This window comes from Hermetia illucens, chromosome 5 (assembly GCF_905115235.1).
Source record: "Hermetia illucens chromosome 5, iHerIll2.2.curated.20191125, whole genome shotgun sequence".
Lineage (NCBI taxonomy): Eukaryota > Metazoa > Arthropoda > Insecta > Diptera > Stratiomyidae > Hermetia > Hermetia illucens.
The window spans coordinates 37,976,440-37,999,375 of NC_051853.1; the positions used below are offsets into that span (position 1 = coordinate 37,976,440).

The window sequence follows — 22,936 nt, forward strand, 5'->3', positions numbered from 1 at the left end:
GAGGATTTTATGATAAAAAATTCCAAATAAAATTAATATACCTTAAATTTTTTTTTGGTGGATTGGAAAATCAGGATGGAAGTAAGAAATTTAAAAACAAAAGATAATAGAAGTGCTAAAGTGTGCTAGATACGAGACAAAAGAAAACTGCTGCATACAAGCAAATGAATCCTCTCATCAGCTCGTTTCAGAACAAAGGCGAAACGACTTGTGAACACGTTAAAATAACTGAATAAACTAACCCTCAACATAACCTGTTTTAAGCACAATACTGCATGAATGGGTAGTTCAACTGCCATAACTCAGAATGCCAAGTCTATATCCTACAATTTCTTGCAGAAGCTTGTGCTTATATCTAGGTACAGAAAACAGAGGACAGAAGACAAACGACAGACCTTTCTACTAATCCTTACATTAAAAGCTTCTTCTGGCATCCACTTCACTTCTTCTTTATTTATAGTTTCTTTCGTTTTGTTATCGTTGAAGCTCCTTAATTTTAATAATTTATTATAAATTTTATAATAAACGATGTACTATACAAATGATGACCCCATCACAGTAGAACATGTTAGAAAAGTGCAAGGTCAGGAGCTAAGCACGCGTAATGGTTGAATATTTCAACCGCGAAACCAGGACCCAAATACCGGAAGCGTTACATTGTGGTCGCGAAGTAAACTCTGAATCCACATGATCATCACATGATTAATATGCAAAGTGGTTTAAATAATTTGGTCATTCTTCATTTCAATAAACTTTAGTGGATTGAGGCTATCAGCTTGAATAAATTAAATTGTTCATACAACAATAAGATCATTAATCTATTACTCAATATAAACCACTCTCACATCACTGAAGGTTCAAAAAAAATATACAAGCTTGAGTAAACTTTTGTTTTTTTTCAATCTTCATTTGCATCTTGCATTGAATATTTAATATCAAAAATGACAATAGCTTTACATCAAATGCACGGCAGCTAGGTTGGCCCATTGGTATTTTTAGTTTCTAACAGCATTCGGTTCCAATAAAAGGAAATCAGCATAACTTAATACCCCTCAAAGGTCAGATCAAAAATTCATCAAAACTGAACAAAACGTTTACAAGTTATAATGGTTTAACAAATTTATTGATGAATAATTTGACAAAAATAGTTTATCTTCGATAATTACCATATAAAGTATATATTTTGGTGACGACGCATTTACACATTCAAATTAACTGTTATCTGTTGTAAATGTTCGGAATAACCACACTTATAACTTTCGAAGGAATAGCACTATTTATCCAATATGGATACATCAGGCAATCGGGCGAAGTAGCTCCATAGCCACCACCAAAAACTCCGTAACCACCTCCAATGTTTCCACCATACGCTGAGCCGTAATAGTTATCCGCAATATTATTAGCTGGAACCGCCGAAAGATAATTTCCATTGTAGACGCCAGGATTACCACCAATTCTCTGATTGATGTATCCTTTCACGGTCAAATATCCGCCGATAGTAATTGACCCTTGACCATTGGAAAATGTCCCAGTTGCTGTTGCAATAACAGCCAGGAAAAATAGGGAGTTCAGTAATTTTTCCATGTTAGGACTGACACCAAATTTGTCGCATGTACTGCTATATATGGGACTACTATAACAATAGTAGCATTTAGTGGGCTATAACATATTTCGAAATTGGCCGACCAAAACAAACTTATGTTTAAGGTTTTAACATGGGCAGAGTGCTAATATATGGATTTCTTCAAAAAACTCTGTGTTTAAAAATGGATGCGTAAGCAAGGTTCAAATACTATTCAAAAATACTAATGAGAAGATTCAATTATCTATGACGAAACATAACATATTCAGTCAAGCTTCTACCCATATAACAATGAGCACTATTATATATTTAGATGAGGATGGTATTTTTAATTGTGTTATGTATTATGAAAGATAAATATTAAATGATTGCCGGCTGGAATTAGGTAATTAGGAAAGAAAAACCGGGAAGTTTCAAGATGGAGATGTATCAATGGACTCTTTTTCTCCTATTCGATGAGCAAACAATTCGTCAGTATTTGATTGCGATAAAATAAGAAAGCACAGCAATTTGGTTGAATAAAAAATACGTTAGTGCCGTTAAAAACGCAAGCTTGCTTGCAGTCAGAAATAAAACCACCCATATACAAAAAGTATCTACAAAATTTTATTCAATAGAAGACATAATGGGAAATTTATAACAAACAACGGATTTACTTTTTCCACCATCCTGACTTGAGGCCACCTCCGTAACCACCGCCATAACCACCGCCATAGCCGCCACCATATCCTCCGCCATAGCCGCCTCCGAGTTTGCCACCGTATCCACCACCAAGTCCTCCTCCGTATCCACCACCGAGTCCACCTCCATATCCACCACCGAGGCCGCCTCCATGTCCAACTGATATTACTTTGATGATCTTAGTTGCACCGCCATATCCACCACCGTATCCGCCTCCGTATCCACCTCCGTATCCACCTCCGTATCCACCTCCGTATCCACCTCCATATCCTCCTAATGATTTGCCATAGCCGCCACCAAGACCACCGGCCCATCCGCCCCCAAGGCCACCTCCGAGACCACCTGATCCTCCGGCCCATCCACCATGTCCACCACCAAGGCCGCCACCGAGACCTCCTGATCCTCCGGCCCATCCGCCATGTCCACCTCCAAGGCCCCCACCGAGACCGCCGAGTCCTCCGGACCATCCGCCATGTCCACCTCCAAGGCCGCCACCGAGACCTCCGAGTCCTCCGGACCATCCGCCATGTCCACCTCCAAGGCCGCCACCGTATCCACCACCATATCCACCACCGAGGCCACCACCAAGACCGCCACCGTATCCACCACTCAAGTGTCCTGCGCTTGCAAGGGACACTGCCGACAACACACAAATAAATATTTTCATTTTGATACTGTTAACAGTGGAGAGCGAAATGCAACTGATAATTTCTGCAAAACACCACTGACTTTTTATATCATTTCAAATCTTTTGTGCCGCGAATTTCCCAAATAGTTTGCAATAAAATATTTCCAAATTAAAAGATAAAAGACGAAGACAATAATTTAATTCTCCGGATCAACATCAACCACGTATTGTAGGCCTGCATGCTCATATCATCATAAATCATATTTGCAAAATCGCTAACACTGGATTTTCGGACAAAGTTGCATATCTACTTTTATTAGAGCCCGCCAAATTAAAATGCAGTCTTTTCATCGAAATTAAAAAAAAAAAAATTATTGACGCGAATATCATTCAACGTTAAAAAAAAACATGGGAAATACGATAGTTGAAATGAGTTTAAGTGAGAAAGAAATAGAATTTGCCGAACAGTTTATTATAATTTTTAGCTCCACGGAAATATTTTTTTTATCTAGCCCAAGGGCTATTTCACGCTATTGCAAATGTAACGACTTTCTAACCATGAAAGAAAGCGGTAAAAAAGAACGTTCTACCCTCGTCTTGACACACAATTCTACTTCCATATTACCTTTTGAATTTATTTGTAATTTATTCGGCGCCCTACCACAAGCCCATCATGACTAAATTTTATTGAAGCAACAGAACCATCAAGTCCATTTGAATAAAGGATAAAAATATGCTATATCAATTTTACAAAGAATTTTCTTTAGCACATGCTTGCAAGTGAAACTGTGCTGCGAAGAAGCAAACTCGGCCGACTCCCCTTCCTTCCTTCATCAGTACTGTACCTCCAGTTATCCGCAGGCAATTCCTCAGTTTCTTCACCACGATCCCAAAGCATAACATTTTTCAGATACTCTCTACCTCCAATTCCTAATTGCATTATATATTTTTTTCATTCATATTTGTAAAAATGTTCTTCCCGTCCGGAATCCCTCATAAACACCTTACTGCACTGTTTATAATATATTTAATTGCACTTTTTTTCGGTGCCATCGTGTATTATTTTTATCAGCTGAATGAACAGTTTTCAACATTGCAAGTGATTTTGCTTTGCCGTGGCGGGAGGGAGACAAACGTTGTGAAAAGACCATTACTAAATCGGAAAGTTAGAAGCTATTTTTAGGCAAAGTGATGCTCGGAAATTTCCCCGTTAAGAAAGGAAACCACATTAGGAAGTTTTCAGAATCGCACACGCTATGAAGCGAAATTTGTGTTCCTTTAAATTTCCTGAAGGTAGAACCGAGCGATCATCGGGTAGAGGCTCGAACGCCTAGGAGGGAATCGCTTTATCTTCTTATGTAATCTTGTATCATCATCATCATCATCAACGGCGCAACAATCGGTACACGGTCCACCAATTCGATATCCTTAAAAGCTGTCTGGCGTCCTGACCTACGCTATCGCTCCATCTCAGGCAGGGTCTGCCTCGTCTTCTTTTCCTACCATAGATATTGCCCTTATAGACTTTCCGGGTGGGATCATCCTTATCCATATGGATTAAGTAACCCGCCCACCGTAACCTATTAAGCCGGATTTTATGCGCAACCTGACGGTAATGGCTCATAGATTTCGTCATTGTGTAGGGTACGGAATCGTCCATCCTCATGTAGGGTGCCAAAAATTCTTCGGAGGATTCTTCTCTCGAACGCGGCGAAGAGTTCGAAATTTTTCTTGCTAAGAATCCAAGTCTCCGAGGAATACATGAGGACTAGCTAGATCATTGTCTTGTACAGTAAGAGCTTTGACCCTATGGTGGGACGTTTCGAGCGGAACAGATTTTAGAAGCTGAAATAGGCTCAGTTGGCTGACAAGAAGTGTGCGCGGATTTCATCGTCGTAGCTGGTTGTGATTTTTGACCCTAGATAGAAGAGATTATCAATGGTCTCAAAGTTGTAGTGTCCTATTTTTATTCTTCAGTGCGGTTTGAAATTGTTGGTTGGTTGGTTTTTGGTGCTGACGTTGCCACCATATACTTTGTTTTGCCTTCATTGATGTGCAGCTCAAGATCTCGCGCCAGTCGCCGCCTGCTCGATCTGAATAAAGGCAGTTTGTATGCCTCCGGTCGTTCTACCAATGATGTCGATATCGTCATCATAGGCCAGTAGATGGACTTACAGCGGATCGTACCCCTCGCATTTACCTCAACATCACGAATCACTTTCTCGAGGGCCAGGTTAAAGAGGATGCATGATAGGACATCCCTTCTTGTAGACCGTTGTTGATGTCGAATGGTCTTGAGTCAGCCTAGTCAGTCATATCAATTTCGTTGGGATACCGAAGTCTCTCATGGGCGTGTACAGTTTTACCCTGGCTATGCTATTATCGGCGGCTTTAAAGTCGATGGAGAAATGGTTCATGGTTTTTCCATCGTTTCCCCCAAAGATAAAATCTGATCTGTTGCTGATTTGCCTTCACTCCAGGCAGCCAGGCACTTTGGTATGGGCCAATGATGTTCTGGACGTATGGGACTATCCAACCTAGCAAGATAGCGGAGAATGTCTCACAGACGGTACTCCGTAACCTGGTACCTATATAATTGCTGCACTGTATGATATCTCCCTTTTATGTATGAAACAGATAATGCCTCTTTGTCAGTCATCAGGCATTGATTCGCTGTCCCACACCTTGAGCACAAGTTGATGAACTACGCTGTAATTCCATCGCTTCCTGGCGACTTATGATTGTTAAGCCGATGAATTACACGGACTATTTCTTCTATACTTTATAGTGGCAGTATTTGTCCGTCGCCTTCAGTTGGCGGGATCTCCAAGTCGCCGGTGTACTCGTTGTTCAGTAGTTCATCAAAGTACTCAAGCCATCGCTGTAATATGCCATTCTGTCGGAAATCAGATTTCCTTCTCTGTCTCAGCAGGATGAGTGAGGTGAATAAGGTTTTATTCTCCTGACTTTGTGGACCGCTTTCCACGCAAACCAGGAACTTCCAACAACCATTTCCTGCATCACAGAGTATTGTGTTATGTTTTCAAAGCCGATAATAGGTTTACTGGATAACCGCTATAATATATGGTGTAGTGGCTCTTCTCCAGGAAACCGGTCCCTGTACAGCGCATCTCTTGCAACGCTTCTACATAAGTCTTATATTGGGCTAGCTGCTGATCAGCATTCGGTCTCTACAGGAAGCGAACGTTCCGTGGGTAAATGCACAAATCGTTATTCCATCGTCGTTGCCGGGTTCGTTGTTTTAAAATCCATCCTCCTCCTCCTTCCGTGGCGTCGTAAGTTCGGTTTTCTGTGTAGGGTTGTCGACGCTACTCAACCCCAACCTGGAGGACCAGTTGGTACTTTTTTTCCGGTTTTTAGGAGCGGGAGAGAAATAAATAGTGTGTTTGTAATCGCTTGGTGTCAGTCGAGTGCATTAATGTTTGTTGGAATTAATTATGCGTGAGAAATGTCATGTCCCAAAGACGATTTTTCAAACAATTTTTTCAACCGGGTTTCTCTCAAAGTGACGTTTTTTTACAATCGGAAGAATTTCAACTCAACAAGTAAAAGACCGAACATTATGCCGTCCCCACCCCATCTGGGAACAACTTCGATTGAGCTGCTCCCAGTCAGTGTCTGATGAATTGCCTCTATCCTGGGCGAAACTGCAAACCACCCGTCTACTTTCTTCTTCTTCACAAGACTTCGGCCCATTTTAGGCCTCGGTTCCCTTCATTGCCCAGGTCCTCCAATTTTTCACACTTAATGGCATTTTACGGTCAGCGTCAACGGCGTCTTCATATATTTTGTCGCGTTTCCGATTTACCTCATTTCGTCGATTTTTCCCTTGGGTATTCTCGCGTCATCCATGCACTGTAGATAACCTGGCCAATGTGATCTTTATAGTCGTAAGATGGTCGAGACTAAATTTCACAGAACTCATTGTTGTGAATTTCACAGAACTCATTGTTGTGCCACTCATCTCCCATGCGAGCTTCTTCTAATATTCTGTAGAAAGCCCTGGTTCCAAAAGCATTTAGAAGCTTTGTAACTACAGTTTTGATCATTATGTTGTAGATGTGTAGCTTAGTCTTCCTGTATATGTCTCCTAACTTTAAAAACGGGAGAACTGATAGTAAGTTATTTTTCAGTTTGTCGCCTTTTGTGGGTGGGATGCTTTTTCACTAGTCTTCTTTCCATATTTGTTAGATTAGCGTACAGATCAGCTTTACCACACAATTACTCCTGCCTTCAGTAACTCAGTTGCAGGAATCTCGCTACAAAGAAAATTTCTGCGTCACTACTGATAAACTGGAACTGTTCAGAAGTTTCGTGTAATAGGATGCTCATCTTTTGCTTAACAAATCACTGTTACTAATTATGTTTTCATGCATGTCTCTACAGAGCTTCCGTTTTGCTTGAGAACGTGAAGTATGCTAGTCGTCCACCACTATTAGACATGACGTGATCATTTTGGTTGAACGCTTGGCATACCAAATCCTTTTGTAATTGCGAAGATATAAGAAGCATGTCCAGCCAATGACCATATATCTACTGGATGCCAAATCAACGAGGCACTATCCGCTATCATAACTCTCTCCATGGAGGCCGTCGCCACCCGTTATCCCCTGATGCATTACTAAGTTAACGTTTAAATCCCCAAACAACATTTTAACACGATGCTGGAATAGCGAATCGCAAAGCAGCTTTGGGTGACTGAAAACTATCCTTCCTTGTTTCTCTTCCTTGCTTCCGTTGAAACTGATTGGCTCTGAAGGCTACAACTTGTGGCTTAAATTTTGTATCGACTATAAGTGCTGCACGAATCTCGCAGCTCCCTAAAACTTCTCACTCTTAAAGACTTTATGCAATTTCACTTCCATAATTTCACTATCAAAGAGCTTCTTTTCCGGAACGACAATAATATTTAATTTATATCCTTTCACCTACTATAATAGGCGATTTTTTGGTTTTGGTCTGTGCAGGGATCACACATTCCAGGTTCTAATAGAGCAGTCCGGATTCCAATTTCGAAGCCATTACCGTTGAGTCAATTTAACGTGAGGCCTACATGATGTTTTTTAACAACTATCAGCCTTCAACTTAGAAAACCCGGCCTCTGACGAGAAAATGAAATCAGGTAGGATTTGGTATGCTGAAGTTACCTCAGGTATGCTCAACTTCCAGTTATACGTTCTTTATTACTTTCCCTGGTCTATGAAGATTTTCCTGAGGATAGTATCAAATACGTTGCCATTTTGCATACCTGTAATATATTGCATAGAACTATACTGGCATCATCCCGAATATGGCAAAGATTTAAAACCCACTAATTCTAAAAGAAACAATACAAAAATACAACAATTCATATTTACTTCATTTTTCGACACGAAATTTCTCATAAAAATCCATTCAACATCTGATGCCGTAATTTTAGTGTTAATTTTTTATGGATTCACGGATTGTGCAAAAAATATGAATAATTAATTCGAAATACAACCGCATATTGCTAATTTTTTGACTGACTGATCTTAACAAGTGAATGTAAGAAATAATCTGAAAAACTATAAACGGAATCAGCAATAAATAAGACAGTACGCACTCGGTGACAAAATAAGAGGCAAAAGTAGTAGTGATAATTGAGGGCAACAAAAACTTAACGAGGAAATATAAATTTCTTTAACTGAAATAGAGCGTTCAAAAATTACGCAAATATTATCTCATCTCTGATGATCTTCAACATGTTTCTAAAAAAGTATCAAAGCATGCCTAATTTATTTAAATTTTAGGTCATTAAACCCCGAAAATTGTGATTTATATAGTTTTAGATAGATCCGATAAATTTGCTAACATAATAGCGGCTATTTTACATAAGATGACTCATATTTTTCAATTTTTCCCACGCTCGTTGACAGATTGACCTATCGACGATGTTGCACCATGAATGCAACGCACAACTGAAAAACTAAATTCTTAGCACTAAAACCAGTTAACTACAAATGTATAAATATGTAACTAAGCACATTCTACCCGTTGAGTTAGCATATCTTATTTTCAAATATTAATGATTATGCCTAGATATTTAGATTTAATATGCAGCAAACATAAGTAACATAGTAAATAAAAGCTGAAAAAAAACTTGCAAGACTGCATCGGACTATAAGAAAATATCGGAAACAGCCATGGTAAAAAATTGTAACTTCTGTCCCTGCAAGCTGTGGTTTAGGTTCGTGATTGCAGTATAGTTTATAATTTCAAATTTAAACATTAATAGCAACTATTTACGGAGTAATATAAGCTACGTTTTTCAAAAAAATGAGTTCCAAAAGAACCTGAGTTTGTGTAAATCCCCGGTTGTTGTGTTCATCAGTTCTTTCTGCCCAGATTACCGTTCCATAGGTAATCATTGGCCTTAATATTTCAGTGTACATATATCCATTTTTTTCCTGTTATGGACCTGGAAACCATCACAGCCCTCGTAGCTTTCCACCAAGTTCCACCGTGGGACATCCCTTGATGATCTAACTGTTTTAGCCGGATAACTGGCCTCATATGCGTCAATGACATCTTTGCTGAGGTCTTAAACCACCAGGTCCAGTTCGTTCCTGATATCACCGTCCCTTTCTAGGTGAACCATATTGTTACTCAGGTGCGTTGTGTAGGATTCTGAATCCATTCTCCTGAGACTTCTTATTATTCTTTTTATTTTGGAGTTGCCCTCAATGTCGAATCTCATTATTCTGTAATTCGACATAGAAAGCTCATCCGACATTCTCCAATTCCCGACCAGTCATTTCACTAAAGTATTCCCTAGAGTTATTTCAAGTAGTTCTTATCTAATGCTAGTCACGAACGTTGGAGTGTTCCCTATGTTATATATTTCTAAGTTAATTCTAAGAATAGATTCAAGAATGTACTCACCTCTTGGTGTCGCTGTTTCCCCAGACTTCGTGTTGAGCGTTAGCATCGCAGCCGAGGAAAAGCATCCTCCTCACACAATACTTTACCATTCTAGCCACTAGCTTCCGTCGGATCCGGATGTCGTCTCCTGGGAAGTACCCCAATACCATGACTGCCTCCCGAGTTCCCCCTCTCCCGGTTTCCAGTGAGGCCTACACAACTACAAAGTATTCAGTCAGGAACTCTAAAACATATATATATTTTAAGTTACTTTTAAGAATGAAGCAAACTATTGGTTTTTCTCAAGAAGAGTCCCAAACTATCTGCATGCTTTCTCTTTGCAGACTTCAAATCTGCTCCCCATACACCCAGTGCTCCTGAGCCAGCACTATTACAATGTTATCCTTCAAACTCACATTTGCAATTAGGGCAATTGCAGCTTTCACAGGGTGTAAATTTAACTAAGCTACCTTTGTGCGTCCATTGTCTCCGTTAGTTTTTGAAGCTCTTCTCCACAGTCGGAGTATCATTCGTCTTCTCCGACTTGGCGCTTTCCTGCACGTCGCGATCCACCCTAAGCCCTAAAAAATTTAGGAGTACCTAGTCCTCCAGTTTCTCTTCTCCACTGGGCACCATATCTGCTTCATTCAGTCTTTTCAGCCTCTATGCCTCCGAGATCTTTGATAGTTTCCTGCTCCTCACGGGTGAGTATTTGCTCGGGGAAACGTTTTGACTGTACGACCAGTCGAATGCCCTTGACCGAACCAGCATAGCTAATGGCGGGCTTCCTGACTCCTACCTTCACCCCTGACCAACCCGAGAGTTCCCCTCTCTTGGGTTCAAATTTGGGTTTTTTGAGAGCAATCCTCTCATGCGGGTTAATATCTGCTGCTCCCCTTCATCCTTAATCCGCTTCTCGGTTACGGTAAAGATGGCTTAGGTCTATTCTGAGCCTTCTTAAGGGCCTCTTCTGCTTTCAGGCCTTCCTTCAGGTAGCGAAGATACCATTTAGCACCTGCAAACACTGAGACCTGTCTCCTTCCTGACGTCTGATATATTTATCTCAGACGTGGTTTTGCTAGTCCCTGCTTTTTGAGCAGTAGAGTTTGTTGGTTGTTGTCCACGCACTATACCAATGTTGACCTTGGATCCACTGCTTGACGTCCCAACTTTTCCCTTTTTGGGTGTAATCACCTGGCTCTCAGTATTTCGGAGATGTGCCTCCTCCTGATTAACCGGTTTGTATGCGGTACGGGATCCCGCTTTATTGGTTTTACTTTTTTTTATTGCTCTTACTCATTTGATTCCCATGAGTATGGAGGTTAGGAGGTCCGAGGTGCCATAGCCCCCAGTAGCACGCTAAGGTCTAACTTACCCAGTGAGTCATAAACAAGTTTTTATGGTGTAACCAAAGTAGTTCAATAAAAAAATTGACTGAAAACAAACACAAATCCATCATAGCGCACGAGTAGCGACCCCAACCTATGCAAAGTTTTTTGGAAAATAGAACCATAGTAAAATAAATAGGGTAGCACACAAATCAAGGAGGGGCGACGATTACATTGCAGGCTATTCCGAGCAGTGAAATGTAATCTTCCTGGATAGCTGACAAGTAGGTCGCCCCAAGGGCACTTGACGTAGAACAGTAGAGGAGGAATGCGGGTGTAAATGGAAGCCACAGCACTACCGTGTGAATCCAAATCTTCGAATAATCCATAACCAGTGGAAACAGATTCGCGGTGACCGATAGGAAGACTGGACTAGTTAAGTTCATTACACCATTCTAGTACTGTAGGTCTGCAATTGGTAATGCTTGAGGGGTACAAGAAAGTGAAAATCAATTGCTCATCAAAACAACAATCCGCTATCAAGTATTTCAGGACTCAGGAGCAGCTCAAATTCTCATTTAAAAATTTCTTGGGCCGGCAAGGATGAAAAAACCTAATGATGGCCGATAATATAAGGAAGAGAACGAGGTAATTTTTTTATTTTAGGTCTTCGAGGATTTTTTGACAGGCAATAGTTAGCAATCAAAATAAAAGTATCTCAATTAACGATTGATAACGATAACGGTGAGTTACGAACAATAAATTTTAAATCCTAGAAATAAGTCGCGGTATCCAGCACTTGAAATCATCCTTTCTGGGAATATTGATCAAATTTTGAAATGAAAAAGCTTTAATTACTGTTATTATATTAAATTTATTTACATATGGGCAGGATATTTGTAATCAATTTTAAGGGTTTATGTATGAAGTCTCAGCACCATCCACTACCAATTCCAACGGTGTAGCTGGGATAATATGAGCTTCCATAGTATCCATATCCATACGACGGACGGTATCCGCCATAACCACCATAACCGCCATATCCACCATAACTACCATATCCAAGTCCACTATATCCGCCATATCCAAGTCCACCATATCCGCCATATCCTCCGTATCCGCCATATCCGCCGTATCCACCATATCCTCCCAAGTAGTTACTTCCATATCCAAGTCCTGAATATCCTAGACCCGAGTAACCTAAGCCACTGTATACTCCACCGAATGTAGCTGAAGCTACAGAGATAAGAGCAACAAAGACAACGAAGGCGCAGAACTTCATCTTTACCGAAATACTGAAAATCTATGCGCAATAGCACAGGAAACGCTTATTTGCCAAAAACACTTGTGCTGGTAGTTACTGCCGAACTGATGCTATCAAGATTTTTTCGAGTATTTATACAAGTATTCCACACAATTGCTGGTATTGTTCTTTAGCATTACAAACAGAAAGAAACATGGAAGCCACCATTGTGGGAAAATGTTATTTGCAATGCCATATATCATTTAAAAGTGCTAAGTGGCTTAAATGTTATTGTTCTATTATGCGACTCATGTAGTAAAGACACATTTTAGATAAACTGTTCAAGGACATTCTAGGTGTACGAGAACGTGAATAGAGCATCTCCTTCAAGACAGTTCTCATTGTGATTAATGTGAGCTAGAAGCTAGGGCTTATTTTCTGTAAAAGTAACTATGGTAATCAGTGATGGAGCTATCCTTATTTTTATTTATTAAATCATTACTGTCGTTTGCTGTTATCATTATACTTGAACATTGCTTAACTAAACAAATCAGAGGAACTTATCAGCTATATAATGTTTTAATAATGAAATAGAGTACTAAATGAAGGATATACCCATTTTTTTACCCAAAGGATTCCCGCAATTGAACAATAGTCGATGGTATTAAGTTTAAATCATAACAAACATCATCATATATCCTAGAAGCTCACCACCTCTTTTTAAGGGAGCGGGGGGTTGATATTGTTAACATGGGCAGGTGTTTCCTCCTGCATTAGGAGGCTGTTGAAGACAAAATCCTGCAAAGTGCTGCAGATTTTCATCCAGACTGATAAAAATTACCATAGCATAATTCTATATCGAAAAGAAAATTTTCGATGGGGCTTAAAGCAGACTTTCTGGTGGAAGCTCAGTGCAATATAGGAGAGGTTCTCTAAAAGCAACGATCACAATGGGAACTGAATATTGAACTGATTTCTAATAACATCCTTTTATATATAATAACATATTATAGGTAACCGGAGCAATCATGTTTGAAACGTTTTCTTATCCAGCAATGAAAAACTTTTTTCCTAAGGATGAAATATTGCACCATTCGGCAGAGGGCAAACGCATAGAAGCACAGGGCTATTTTAGATCTGCTCCTGTCCTAGCAGCAAATCAAATTATCATGATCGTCTGATTATATTCTACTACATGTTTCACTACCCATGAAGAGTCTCCGTGTTCTTTCGATCTGCCCTAATATGCTCCACTTCCTCCCTTCCTACAGCATACCACTTTTCTGATTTCCTTTGCATACTTCAAATTCCTAATGCCTCCGCTTCCTATTCCAACCCACATTAATGAAATTGACTTTCTTTGTATTTTTAAAATTTAATTCTTGCTAAATACATTAACGCCTGACGTCCCATAAAAATTATTTGTATTGAGTTATACAATATCACATGTAGTCCCTAAATTGTCAAGCTGAAAGGGAGCCGAACTGTCGATATATGTATACTGCGGAAGATATAAGAGCACAGTGGTCACAATCTATCACAACAATCTCGTAATCACCCAAAATGAGAATCTCCATTCTCGGCTGTGAAGATTATTTAGAAGTAGAGAGGAAAGGGGTAGACGGGGGGTAATATAGCGGTACTCGTGCACAAAAAGAAAACAAGGAAGAGTTACTTTGGAAGACACATCGGGTAGAAAACCTACCGGGATTCCCGATGGAATTGTAAATTATGTAGGCAAAGGCAAAGGCACCAGTCTGCTGCCTATTGATAACAAGTGTCTGGAAAATTCAAACCTAAGGTATAATGCGGACAGTGAGTCACAGGGAAGCACCATGTCGAAAAAGGAGGAGGGGGAAGAACTCTTATCTAGCCAATAGCCGGCACTAACACGAAGGGGTGTGTGTGTGGTGAGGCAGAAAATACAGCTTCTGAGCACTCAGGCCCGGTCGCCCATTGTACTCGACACCCCCATCTAACAGAATATCCCGGATTCGTTAATGTATCGCAGGATTTCTTTCAGTGGATGTGATGGCACCTGTCGCAACTGAGATCTGATGTCTGATGCATCCACAGGCGGAGCTCTCACATAGAAAATGCTCCGTGGATTCTGCTTCCTCATTACAGGGGGGACACGTATCATCTTAAATAATTCTTATTCTGAACATATGTCCAGCTAGTGAATTATCGCCTGTATGTAAAAGTGCCTACAATTCTCCTGCAAATCCTCCAGCTTTTCGACAGGATAACCTTTGCGATACGCATGATCGGGTCAAACAGGAAAAGTTTGGTGTGTCTACCAGCAATTAGGCTCTGCCACCTGTCATTGTAGGAAACTTGTTCCCAGTTTTTGAAGACAGTCTTAGCCAATGCTACTGATACTCCAATTGCTGGTTCCGGTCCTGGAATGGGGGAGATTGAGCCCTCTTTTTCTAAAGAATCTAAAATTTCATTTCCCTCTACGCGACAGTGACCAGGTACCCAGCGTAGTTCCACCGTATTGAATCTAGAGTTCAAACGGTTTCTGCATTCCTGACCAATTTTCGAGATTATCAAAGACGCCCAGAATGCAGCTTGGTAATCACTGCAGATTACGATGCTCCTGGCCTTCAACTGCAGTAAATACTAATTCAACATTTTTGGAATACCCCTCGTAAACAAATAAGTATGGGGCCTTATGAAAGATGAAACGATTTTTCAATAAAAAATCTGGGCGAATACGCTGATTTGTATCTAAAAATTCATCTAGGTTGTTGTTTAGGATCCACATCTACGTGATGGTGGACCGGACTAAATGAGGAGCAACTTACTCCCACGTTTTTTAGTCCATGGATCCCTAGTTTGAAGCGTAGCACCCCAAACATTAAAAATCGAAAAAATCAAAAAATGACTGACGGTTGGACTAAAAAACGTGGGAGTAAGTTGTTCCTAATTTAGTCCGGTCCACCATCACTTGGATGTGGACTTAGGATCCCGCAGATCCTAAACAACAACCTAACTTTAGCCTTAGTCTAGCTTAGACTACAACGACTGGCGTTTTAAGTCCAATATAATTCGCAACCTTGTTGTGTTTTTGCGATGATAAAAGCGTGCGTCTTTCCACCTGTTGGCACTTTCGGTCACGCTGCTCCCAGGGCAAAGGTGAGGCAGCGTCTGATGAGTTGCCTCTGCCCTGGACGAAACCGTCAGTCAATTTTTGATTTTTTCGATTTTTAAAAATTGATTTTCTTCTTCTGATGGATGTTTTTGAAGAATTTCGTTCAAATTGTCATAATACATACGGTCTTGGCCCAGATCATTACTTCACACTTTCAGGGTATACCTGGGATGCAATGCTCAAATGTACTGATGTTACTTTAGAATTATTGACTGATATAGATATATTAATGTTCTTTGAACGCGGTATTAGAGGAGGACTTAGTCAATGTTCAAAACGTGATTCGAAGGCAAACAATAAATATATGTGCGATTACGATTCAACTAAGCCGTCTAAATTTATAATGATATCAGTAATCAATATGGATGGGCAATGTGCCAATTTTTACCACAAAATAGTTTTGAGTGGCTAGAAAATCCAGCAGATTTTAAGGTAGAAGATCTGTCTGATGAGTCACCTATTAGCGATATCCTTGAAGTAGATCTGGGATATCCGAAAGAATTACATAACCTACACAATCAACTCTCCTTCTATCCAGAACGCAGTCTACCGCCTGGATCATGAGAAGAAAAATTGTTGACTACTTTAAAAGATAAAGTTAAACATATCCATCCATTACCGAAACTGGAAGCAAGCAATGGAGGATGGTCTAAACTTTACTAAAATACACAGAGTTCGCAGTTTTAGGCAGTCTCCTTGGGTCAAACCTTACATTGAATTCAAAACACGACTTCGAACTTTATCAAAAAATGATTTTAAAAAGTATTTGTTTAAACTTATGAACAATGCTGTGTTTGGCAAAACAATGGAAAATGTTCGTAAACAAAGTATTGTGAAATTAGTAACACAATGGTCAGGTCGGTATGGAGCAGAATCGCTAATTGCAAAGCCTGAATTTAAAACGTCAACTGTTTTTAATTGGATCCTGAAGACCAGTTTCATTGAAACCTCTCTCGCTGCTTTGATCACCTCCCAGCACGTCGGTCCTAAACCCCGCGGGACGGGTGGATATAAGCACTGGTGCGAAGCACAAAAAAGCATTTGCCACCACATATGTATGTAGTGGGCCTCCAAAATCCACGCCTCGGCCCCGACAAGATCGTTCATGGTCGCGGATGAACTGGAAGTCTGTGAATCCTTACCATTTGGAGAATTTAAATCCTTGGTTTCCATATTAGGCCACCCTTAGTCTAGTAGTAAACTACTGCAGGCTCCCCCAGCACGACGAGGTGGTGGCCTAGGGGGAACCCGAAGAGATGAGTACCTTCCTAAATTTATACTAAACAATAGATTTGAAATACACAATGTAAGGAACACTCCAACATTTGTGATTTGTGCCAGACCAGAAGTCTCTGGCATAATCCCAAAGAATAGTCGTTTGAATCGACTGGTCAGAAACTTGAGAGTTCTGGACGAACTCTCCATGTCAGCATGCAGAATGATAAGATTTGACGTTGAGTGCGATTTTGAAATAAAGAAAATAGTAAGAATTCTTACGAAAACAAATTTGAATTCCCGGGTAACTTAGCAATGACATGGCTTATCTAGAAGTGGTCAGTGATATCTGCAACGAACTGGAACTGTAGACAGTGTTAAAAGACCTCACCAGAGTCTTCATTGACGCATATAAGCCCGATTACTTCGTTAAGACAGTTACGCCCCTGTGATTTTACATCAGTAATTGCCAAGTTGACTTAACCTTACGTTCTTTTAAGACACGGATTGATTTTGCAACTACAATCGGAGCCCTGTTCAAACAAACACAATGGTACCAGTCTTTACTGAGGCTCAGTGTATTCATACTGTTGGAGGCAAGACCTACTTAAATCTCTACCGAACTAAGGAGTACGGCACCCGTACTGAAACTTAACACCATCCTGAGGCTTCTGCTCGTTTAAACGTAATTACAATCCCCCATGAAGCTCCGACTAGAACGCATATGGAATTCCCCTCAAATCCAAGTAAGACGCATATGGAATTCCTCTGAGATATATAAATTCAAGGGCTATAATAACAGCATGCCCCTGGTAAAGTTTCGTGACCTATTGCCACTTCAGATGAGTCAGAGTGAAGATTCATTTCTAATCGCCCTGATCAGGCCTTTGGAGTATTCGCCCAATGTCTCATGGCCAGCAAAGAATTGTGAGTAAAGCGTATCATTCTAGACTCTCTTCTGGGGTAAATACAATGGTGCAATACACCACCGAAAAGAAAACATTGTGTGTGGTTTCTCATATCGAAGGTACTTTAGAAAACTCATGGCATACAGAAATGAAAAATGCCCTAATCCCCAAGGAAGTTAGTAACACTCTGGCCTCCCGAACGGACTAAGTAGCAGAAAATGGACAAACCAAAGTACCAGCAGATGCCAACTCTATGATCTTGAAAACAACTTAAGGCTGCACTAATATGGAGTAGTTGACGACCTCACAGAAGACTTAAGGAATACTTGAATAAAGATCCAGGGTTACGGGTTATGTTTGTGGCCTATAGGAAAGTGTGGCGGCACATTGGGGGCTTGAACCACGACTGCATTGCCGGTGAGTAATTCCAAGTCACGGCTCACGGACTGGCACGTGACTGCCGCGCGAACTTCCTTCCTTCTTGTTAGAACCGCCATCTCAAGCAGACTTCTTGAAGTTGCTCCTCCCAGACACGTTTTTTTGGACTAACGGAAAATTCCAGACAACCGTTGTCCGCTTTGCACTTTAGTTACATTCCGAAGTAATATTGCAATTTTTGACCAGACAGAGGCTTCCAATATCGCAACATCAGTACTGACTCACACTCCCAGCCTGTTAAGCACAATGTGAAGCACCACATCAACACTACCGACTCTCCAATCTTCTCAAAAATGCGTCCCCTAACACGCCAGAAGCTAGCCTTTGCAAAGACTCTTTCGATGATCTCTTGAAACAGAATATTTGCAGACCTTCCAATAGCTGTTTGGTCATCTCCACTCCATTTGGTCCCTAAACCAAACGGCGAATGGAGACCTTGCAGAGATTACAGGCGTCTAAATGCGCAGACAATTCCCGACCGGTAGCCTATTGAACTCATCCATGACTTCCCACACTCACTGACAAACTGCCGTATTTCACTACCTTGGATCTGGCCAAGGCCCATCACCAAATCCCTGTTGCTCTCGAAGGCATACCGAAAGCGGCTATTGGCACACCTTTCGGACTCTTTGAGTTCACCAGGACGATTTTTGGCTCGAAAACGCTGTGCAGCCACTTTAAAGATTCATCCACTCTGTCCTACGAAACTTAAACTTCTATTTCATTTCAATGGATGATGTTTTGATCGCCTCTTCTTCCGAATCTGAGCATTTGATTCATCTAGAATGCATTTTTCAATGTCTCCTTGAGGCCGAACTGGTTCTAAACGTTGAGAAATGAGGGCAGGCCTTTCACTATGATCACGGACCACAAGCTCCTTACTTTCGCGCTTAAACGAAAGCCCGACAAAGCGTCCCCTCGCCAACTTCGGCTTCATCAGCTAGTTTACTTCCGACGTCTAATGATGTCGTTGCAGACGCTTTGTCACGAATCACGGAGGTCACAGCCCCACCGCGGGCGATTATACGGCAACCGCCGAGGCGCAGAAAGACGATAAAGAGCTTCAGAACGTTCGACGAACCGGTTAGTCACTGGAAAATAGGTCTGGCCGTGCAGTCCAGAATGGATCCCGCGCGTGTATCAGCCATAATTATCACAGGACGGTAGGTCTTCGCACAGCTTACCGAGAGGAGTGTACGGGGAGAATCTGCGGCTCCCCGCCGAGCCTGTGTTGGATGTCAGAGCAGGCCTAAGCGGCTCCAATATGGTGCGTCTGCTAAGATCGAAGTTACTCCTCGCAGACACGTTTTTTTTAGGCTAACGTGAAACTCCAGACAACCGTTATCCGCTCTGCAAGTTATTTTTGCTTATATTCCGAAGTAATATTGCATTTTTAACCAGACTGGAGTGAAGGCTTCAAAATAAGTACCTGGGTTTGACTGAGACAGGGAGTAGGAGCCAAAATATGCATATTTGCAAATATAAATAAATAAATAAATTGTTCTAGTAAAGTTAGAGGAGACGATTTTGGGTTTATTATTTATATCAACACAACTTTACTCTAAACGCAAGTTTTGTTAACAGAAGATTGTACTCCAGTCCCAGTACAGGAAGAGCATTTAAATTCGATTATTGACTTCCTTCCCAACTTTCAACCCGTTTTTTTCGATTACTTGAGAAGCAAAATCGTACTGTCGCCGAAAGTTCGGTTGCCCAGAGTTTAGAAAATATTCAACAGCAAGTCCAATATATGCTTTACTTTCAGTGGAAAAATGGAAACCGTTTTTAAACTCTTGCTTTTCAATTAATGCTTGCTTGCTCCCTGCATTCTTTAACCGTATACATCAAATTGATTGGCAAATTAGGAACAACAGCCCCAAAAACATCTACGTTAACTTGGTCCGTTATCGATATTTGGTGGAAAATCCTAAGCAGTAAATGACATGGTGAATGTCACAGCACATAGGCGACCAATATAAATTCAGATGAATATCTCGATGGCATGGTGCTCCGGACTCGAATGAAAGTTTATCCGGCCATGATAAAATTCGGGATCCCGACTAAACGACTGATTAGGCTGACCCTCAATAATGCACGAGGTCAGATAAAAGCATCAAGATCACTCTCAATATCTTTCTCCATCCACAATGATCTTAGTCAATGGGAAGTCTTACAATTTACCCTTTTTAACCTGACCTTGGAAGAAGTGATCCGTGAAGTGAACTGCCTGCCTATGCTGACGATATCGATCAAATAGCCGGCAATTAGCACGAGATCTTAGGCTGCACATTGAAGGCAAGATGAAATACATGGTGGTAACGTCAGCACCAAAAGCAAAGAAAACAAAACATCAAACAGTACTGGTCAACTGAGAATAAAAAAGCTAGCGGAATGCTCCTTTGAGACCATTGATATTTTCTCCTATCTAGGATCGAAAATCACAACCAATAATAGCAGTCAAAAGCCTGTTGCAGCTTACAAAAACGTTTCCGCTCGAAAAGCGCCACCATAGAGTCAAAACTTTTACGGTATAAGACGATGATCGACTCCTCATATATTCGACGGAGACTTGGGTTGTTAGAAAGACAAATTGCTAACTCTTAGCCGCGGGAGTAGGGGTGGCTCCACCATGGAAGCAAAAATGATCGACCATCTAATGATGCTCTTCTTCAAAGCCAATGCTGACTCCCCTTTTATGACGGTAATACAAATGCAAATCCCGAATCTACTATTGATCGCAATATGATCGAAGAATTCATTGCTGGTTGGCCGAAAAACAATTGACCTTATAGCAAATTCTGCACTCAAACAAAGTGTCTCCTATAAAAATTTGCAGAAATCCATAAATCTTGCACCGTTTTTGTTACTATTACCAAGGTATGCTTTTCCACGACATATTCGGACAAGCTGTCGTCAGATCACCCATCATGATTACCAGTTATAGTTGCATCCTTCTCCAAGGCCAAATCCTGTGTGAAACGAGCGTTTCTCAATGATATCCAAACCGTAGTCCATTGTTAAATTTGATGAAAAAGAAAAGAGTTATCCTAGGAATTTAATACATAATTCCAGCAGTCTACTAAAACTTATATAAGATTCTTACATGAGACTATATTGCGTCGTACAGCAATTGCAGAAATACTATAGAAAATAGTTTTCTGAAATAATAAAAACTTGTTGTTTGTTGATGAAGGAAACAAGTGGTTCCCGAAATATCGGTATTTGCAAGAATAAATATTCACACCAACGGAAAAGAAACAACAAGTTTTTATTATTTCAAATAATTAATCGTTGGAAACACCGCATAATTTCACTCAGATATAGAAAATAGGTTTGCGCGGAAATGCCCAAATCGGCGCTAGTGTGGAACAGAACGAATAATACCAAAATGGAAACTATATGAAATATTTCCGTTACGGTCAGATACAGTTCCTTTGGTAGAACTGTCGTTCTAGCCGCCCTGACCATCCTACTAAGTAGTATCAGATATCAGCCTTCTGGCCTATCGGACTTCTGCTTGCACTTGAATGAGTATGGGTAGCTTGGGGTTAAATTTAACAGTCGATCTCATTTCCATGTCTTCATATCACGAAATAAAAGAAAAACAAACAAATTTAAGGAGTGTGACTCAAAAAGATTGATTTCCAGTGAAATAAAAAATGTTAAATTTGACTCCTCACCACCCCAGAGAGAATCACACCCTCCCTTTCCCTCCCCCCTCTTCTCGATGGATTTGGATTACTACCCATTCGCAGAATTTTAATAAATTTCCCCATGTCTATCTATCTATCTTTTTTGTTTATGGAGTATATACAACCAACAGAATAAAGTGTTCCTTTACCTTCTTCTCTTTATTTCGATAACAATATTTTATTTTTGGTATTAAAAAAACAATCCGGTTTCACTCGTACATGAAACTGAAGTTTATTTTATAATTAACATCCTACGCCACCTCCATAGCCGCCGACAACACCTACGCCTCCGCCGTAGCCTCCTCCATAACCTCCAACACCTCCTCCATAACCTCCAACACCTCCGCCATAACCTCCAACACCACCTACTGCACCAACACCTCCAGTCGGAACTACCTGAATTTTAATCAGTTTCACAACTCCAGTATTTCCTCCTGTACCATATCCACCACCATATCCGCCGCCGTATCCACCGGTATATCCACCTGTATATCCTCCGGTATATCCACCTGTGTATCCGCCTGTATACCCGCCTGTGTAGCCTGAGCCATAACCATAGCCACCTGATCCATATCCACCACCGTAATTGCTGTATCCGGTGCTAGGTGCGGTGATGCTGACAACTCCAGTGTATCCTACTCCGCCATAACCTGTATTGTAACCGCCACCGTACCCGCCGTAGCTCACAGGTCTGTATCCACCATACCCTCCTCCATAGCCTCCATATCCTCCATAGCCTCCATAGCCTCCATATCCACCGCCACCGTATCCTCCATAACCACCACCATATCCTCCGTAACCTCCTCCGTTGCTACCTCCGAGTTTTCCAAAAAAGAAGGCGTTGGACGCCGCTACACAAGCTAACAGGCAGATGACCACTTTCATGTTGGTTTCTAAACTTCCTACTGATACCGATCGTGAACTTATTCCCGGTATTTATTGCCCTCACCGGTATCACAATTCGCTCATATTCTAAATATGACATAATCGATTACCAAATTTCAGTTTACATTTTATTTCAAGATACACCTATGTATGTCCATCTTCCCAACCTTAAGAAAAGTAACTAAACACACAAGATCATACTATGTACATAAATGCAACCACTTTTGCTTTCATATTCAAAGCGATATAGTATGTAAGCAAATCGGCCCGTATGTA

At 40.8% G+C, this 22,936-nt stretch overlaps 3 protein-coding genes across 3 annotated transcripts; all 3 read right to left on the minus strand.

Moving 5' to 3' along the window:
* Positions 1-2,166: 2,166 nt before the first annotated feature.
* On the minus strand, positions 2,167-2,989 carry LOC119657867 (glycine-rich cell wall structural protein-like). The gene has a single exon (XM_038064993.1). The coding sequence runs from the start codon at positions 2,928-2,930 to the stop codon at positions 2,235-2,237; it is 696 nt and encodes a 231-aa protein (XP_037920921.1). The 5' UTR covers positions 2,931-2,989; the 3' UTR covers positions 2,167-2,234.
* A 9,064-nt stretch (positions 2,990-12,053) lies between these two features.
* On the minus strand, positions 12,054-12,404 carry LOC119657064 (neuropeptide-like protein 31). Its single transcript, XM_038063817.1, has one exon. It carries the CDS (start codon positions 12,402-12,404, stop codon positions 12,054-12,056), a length of 351 nt encoding a protein of 116 aa, XP_037919745.1.
* Positions 12,405-21,913: 9,509 nt separating this feature from the next.
* On the minus strand, positions 21,914-22,719 carry LOC119657868 (acanthoscurrin-2-like). Its single transcript, XM_038064994.1, has one exon. The coding sequence runs from the start codon at positions 22,658-22,660 to the stop codon at positions 22,019-22,021; it is 642 nt and encodes a 213-aa protein (XP_037920922.1). The 5' UTR covers positions 22,661-22,719; the 3' UTR covers positions 21,914-22,018.
* Between the last annotated feature and the right edge of the window lie 217 nt (positions 22,720-22,936).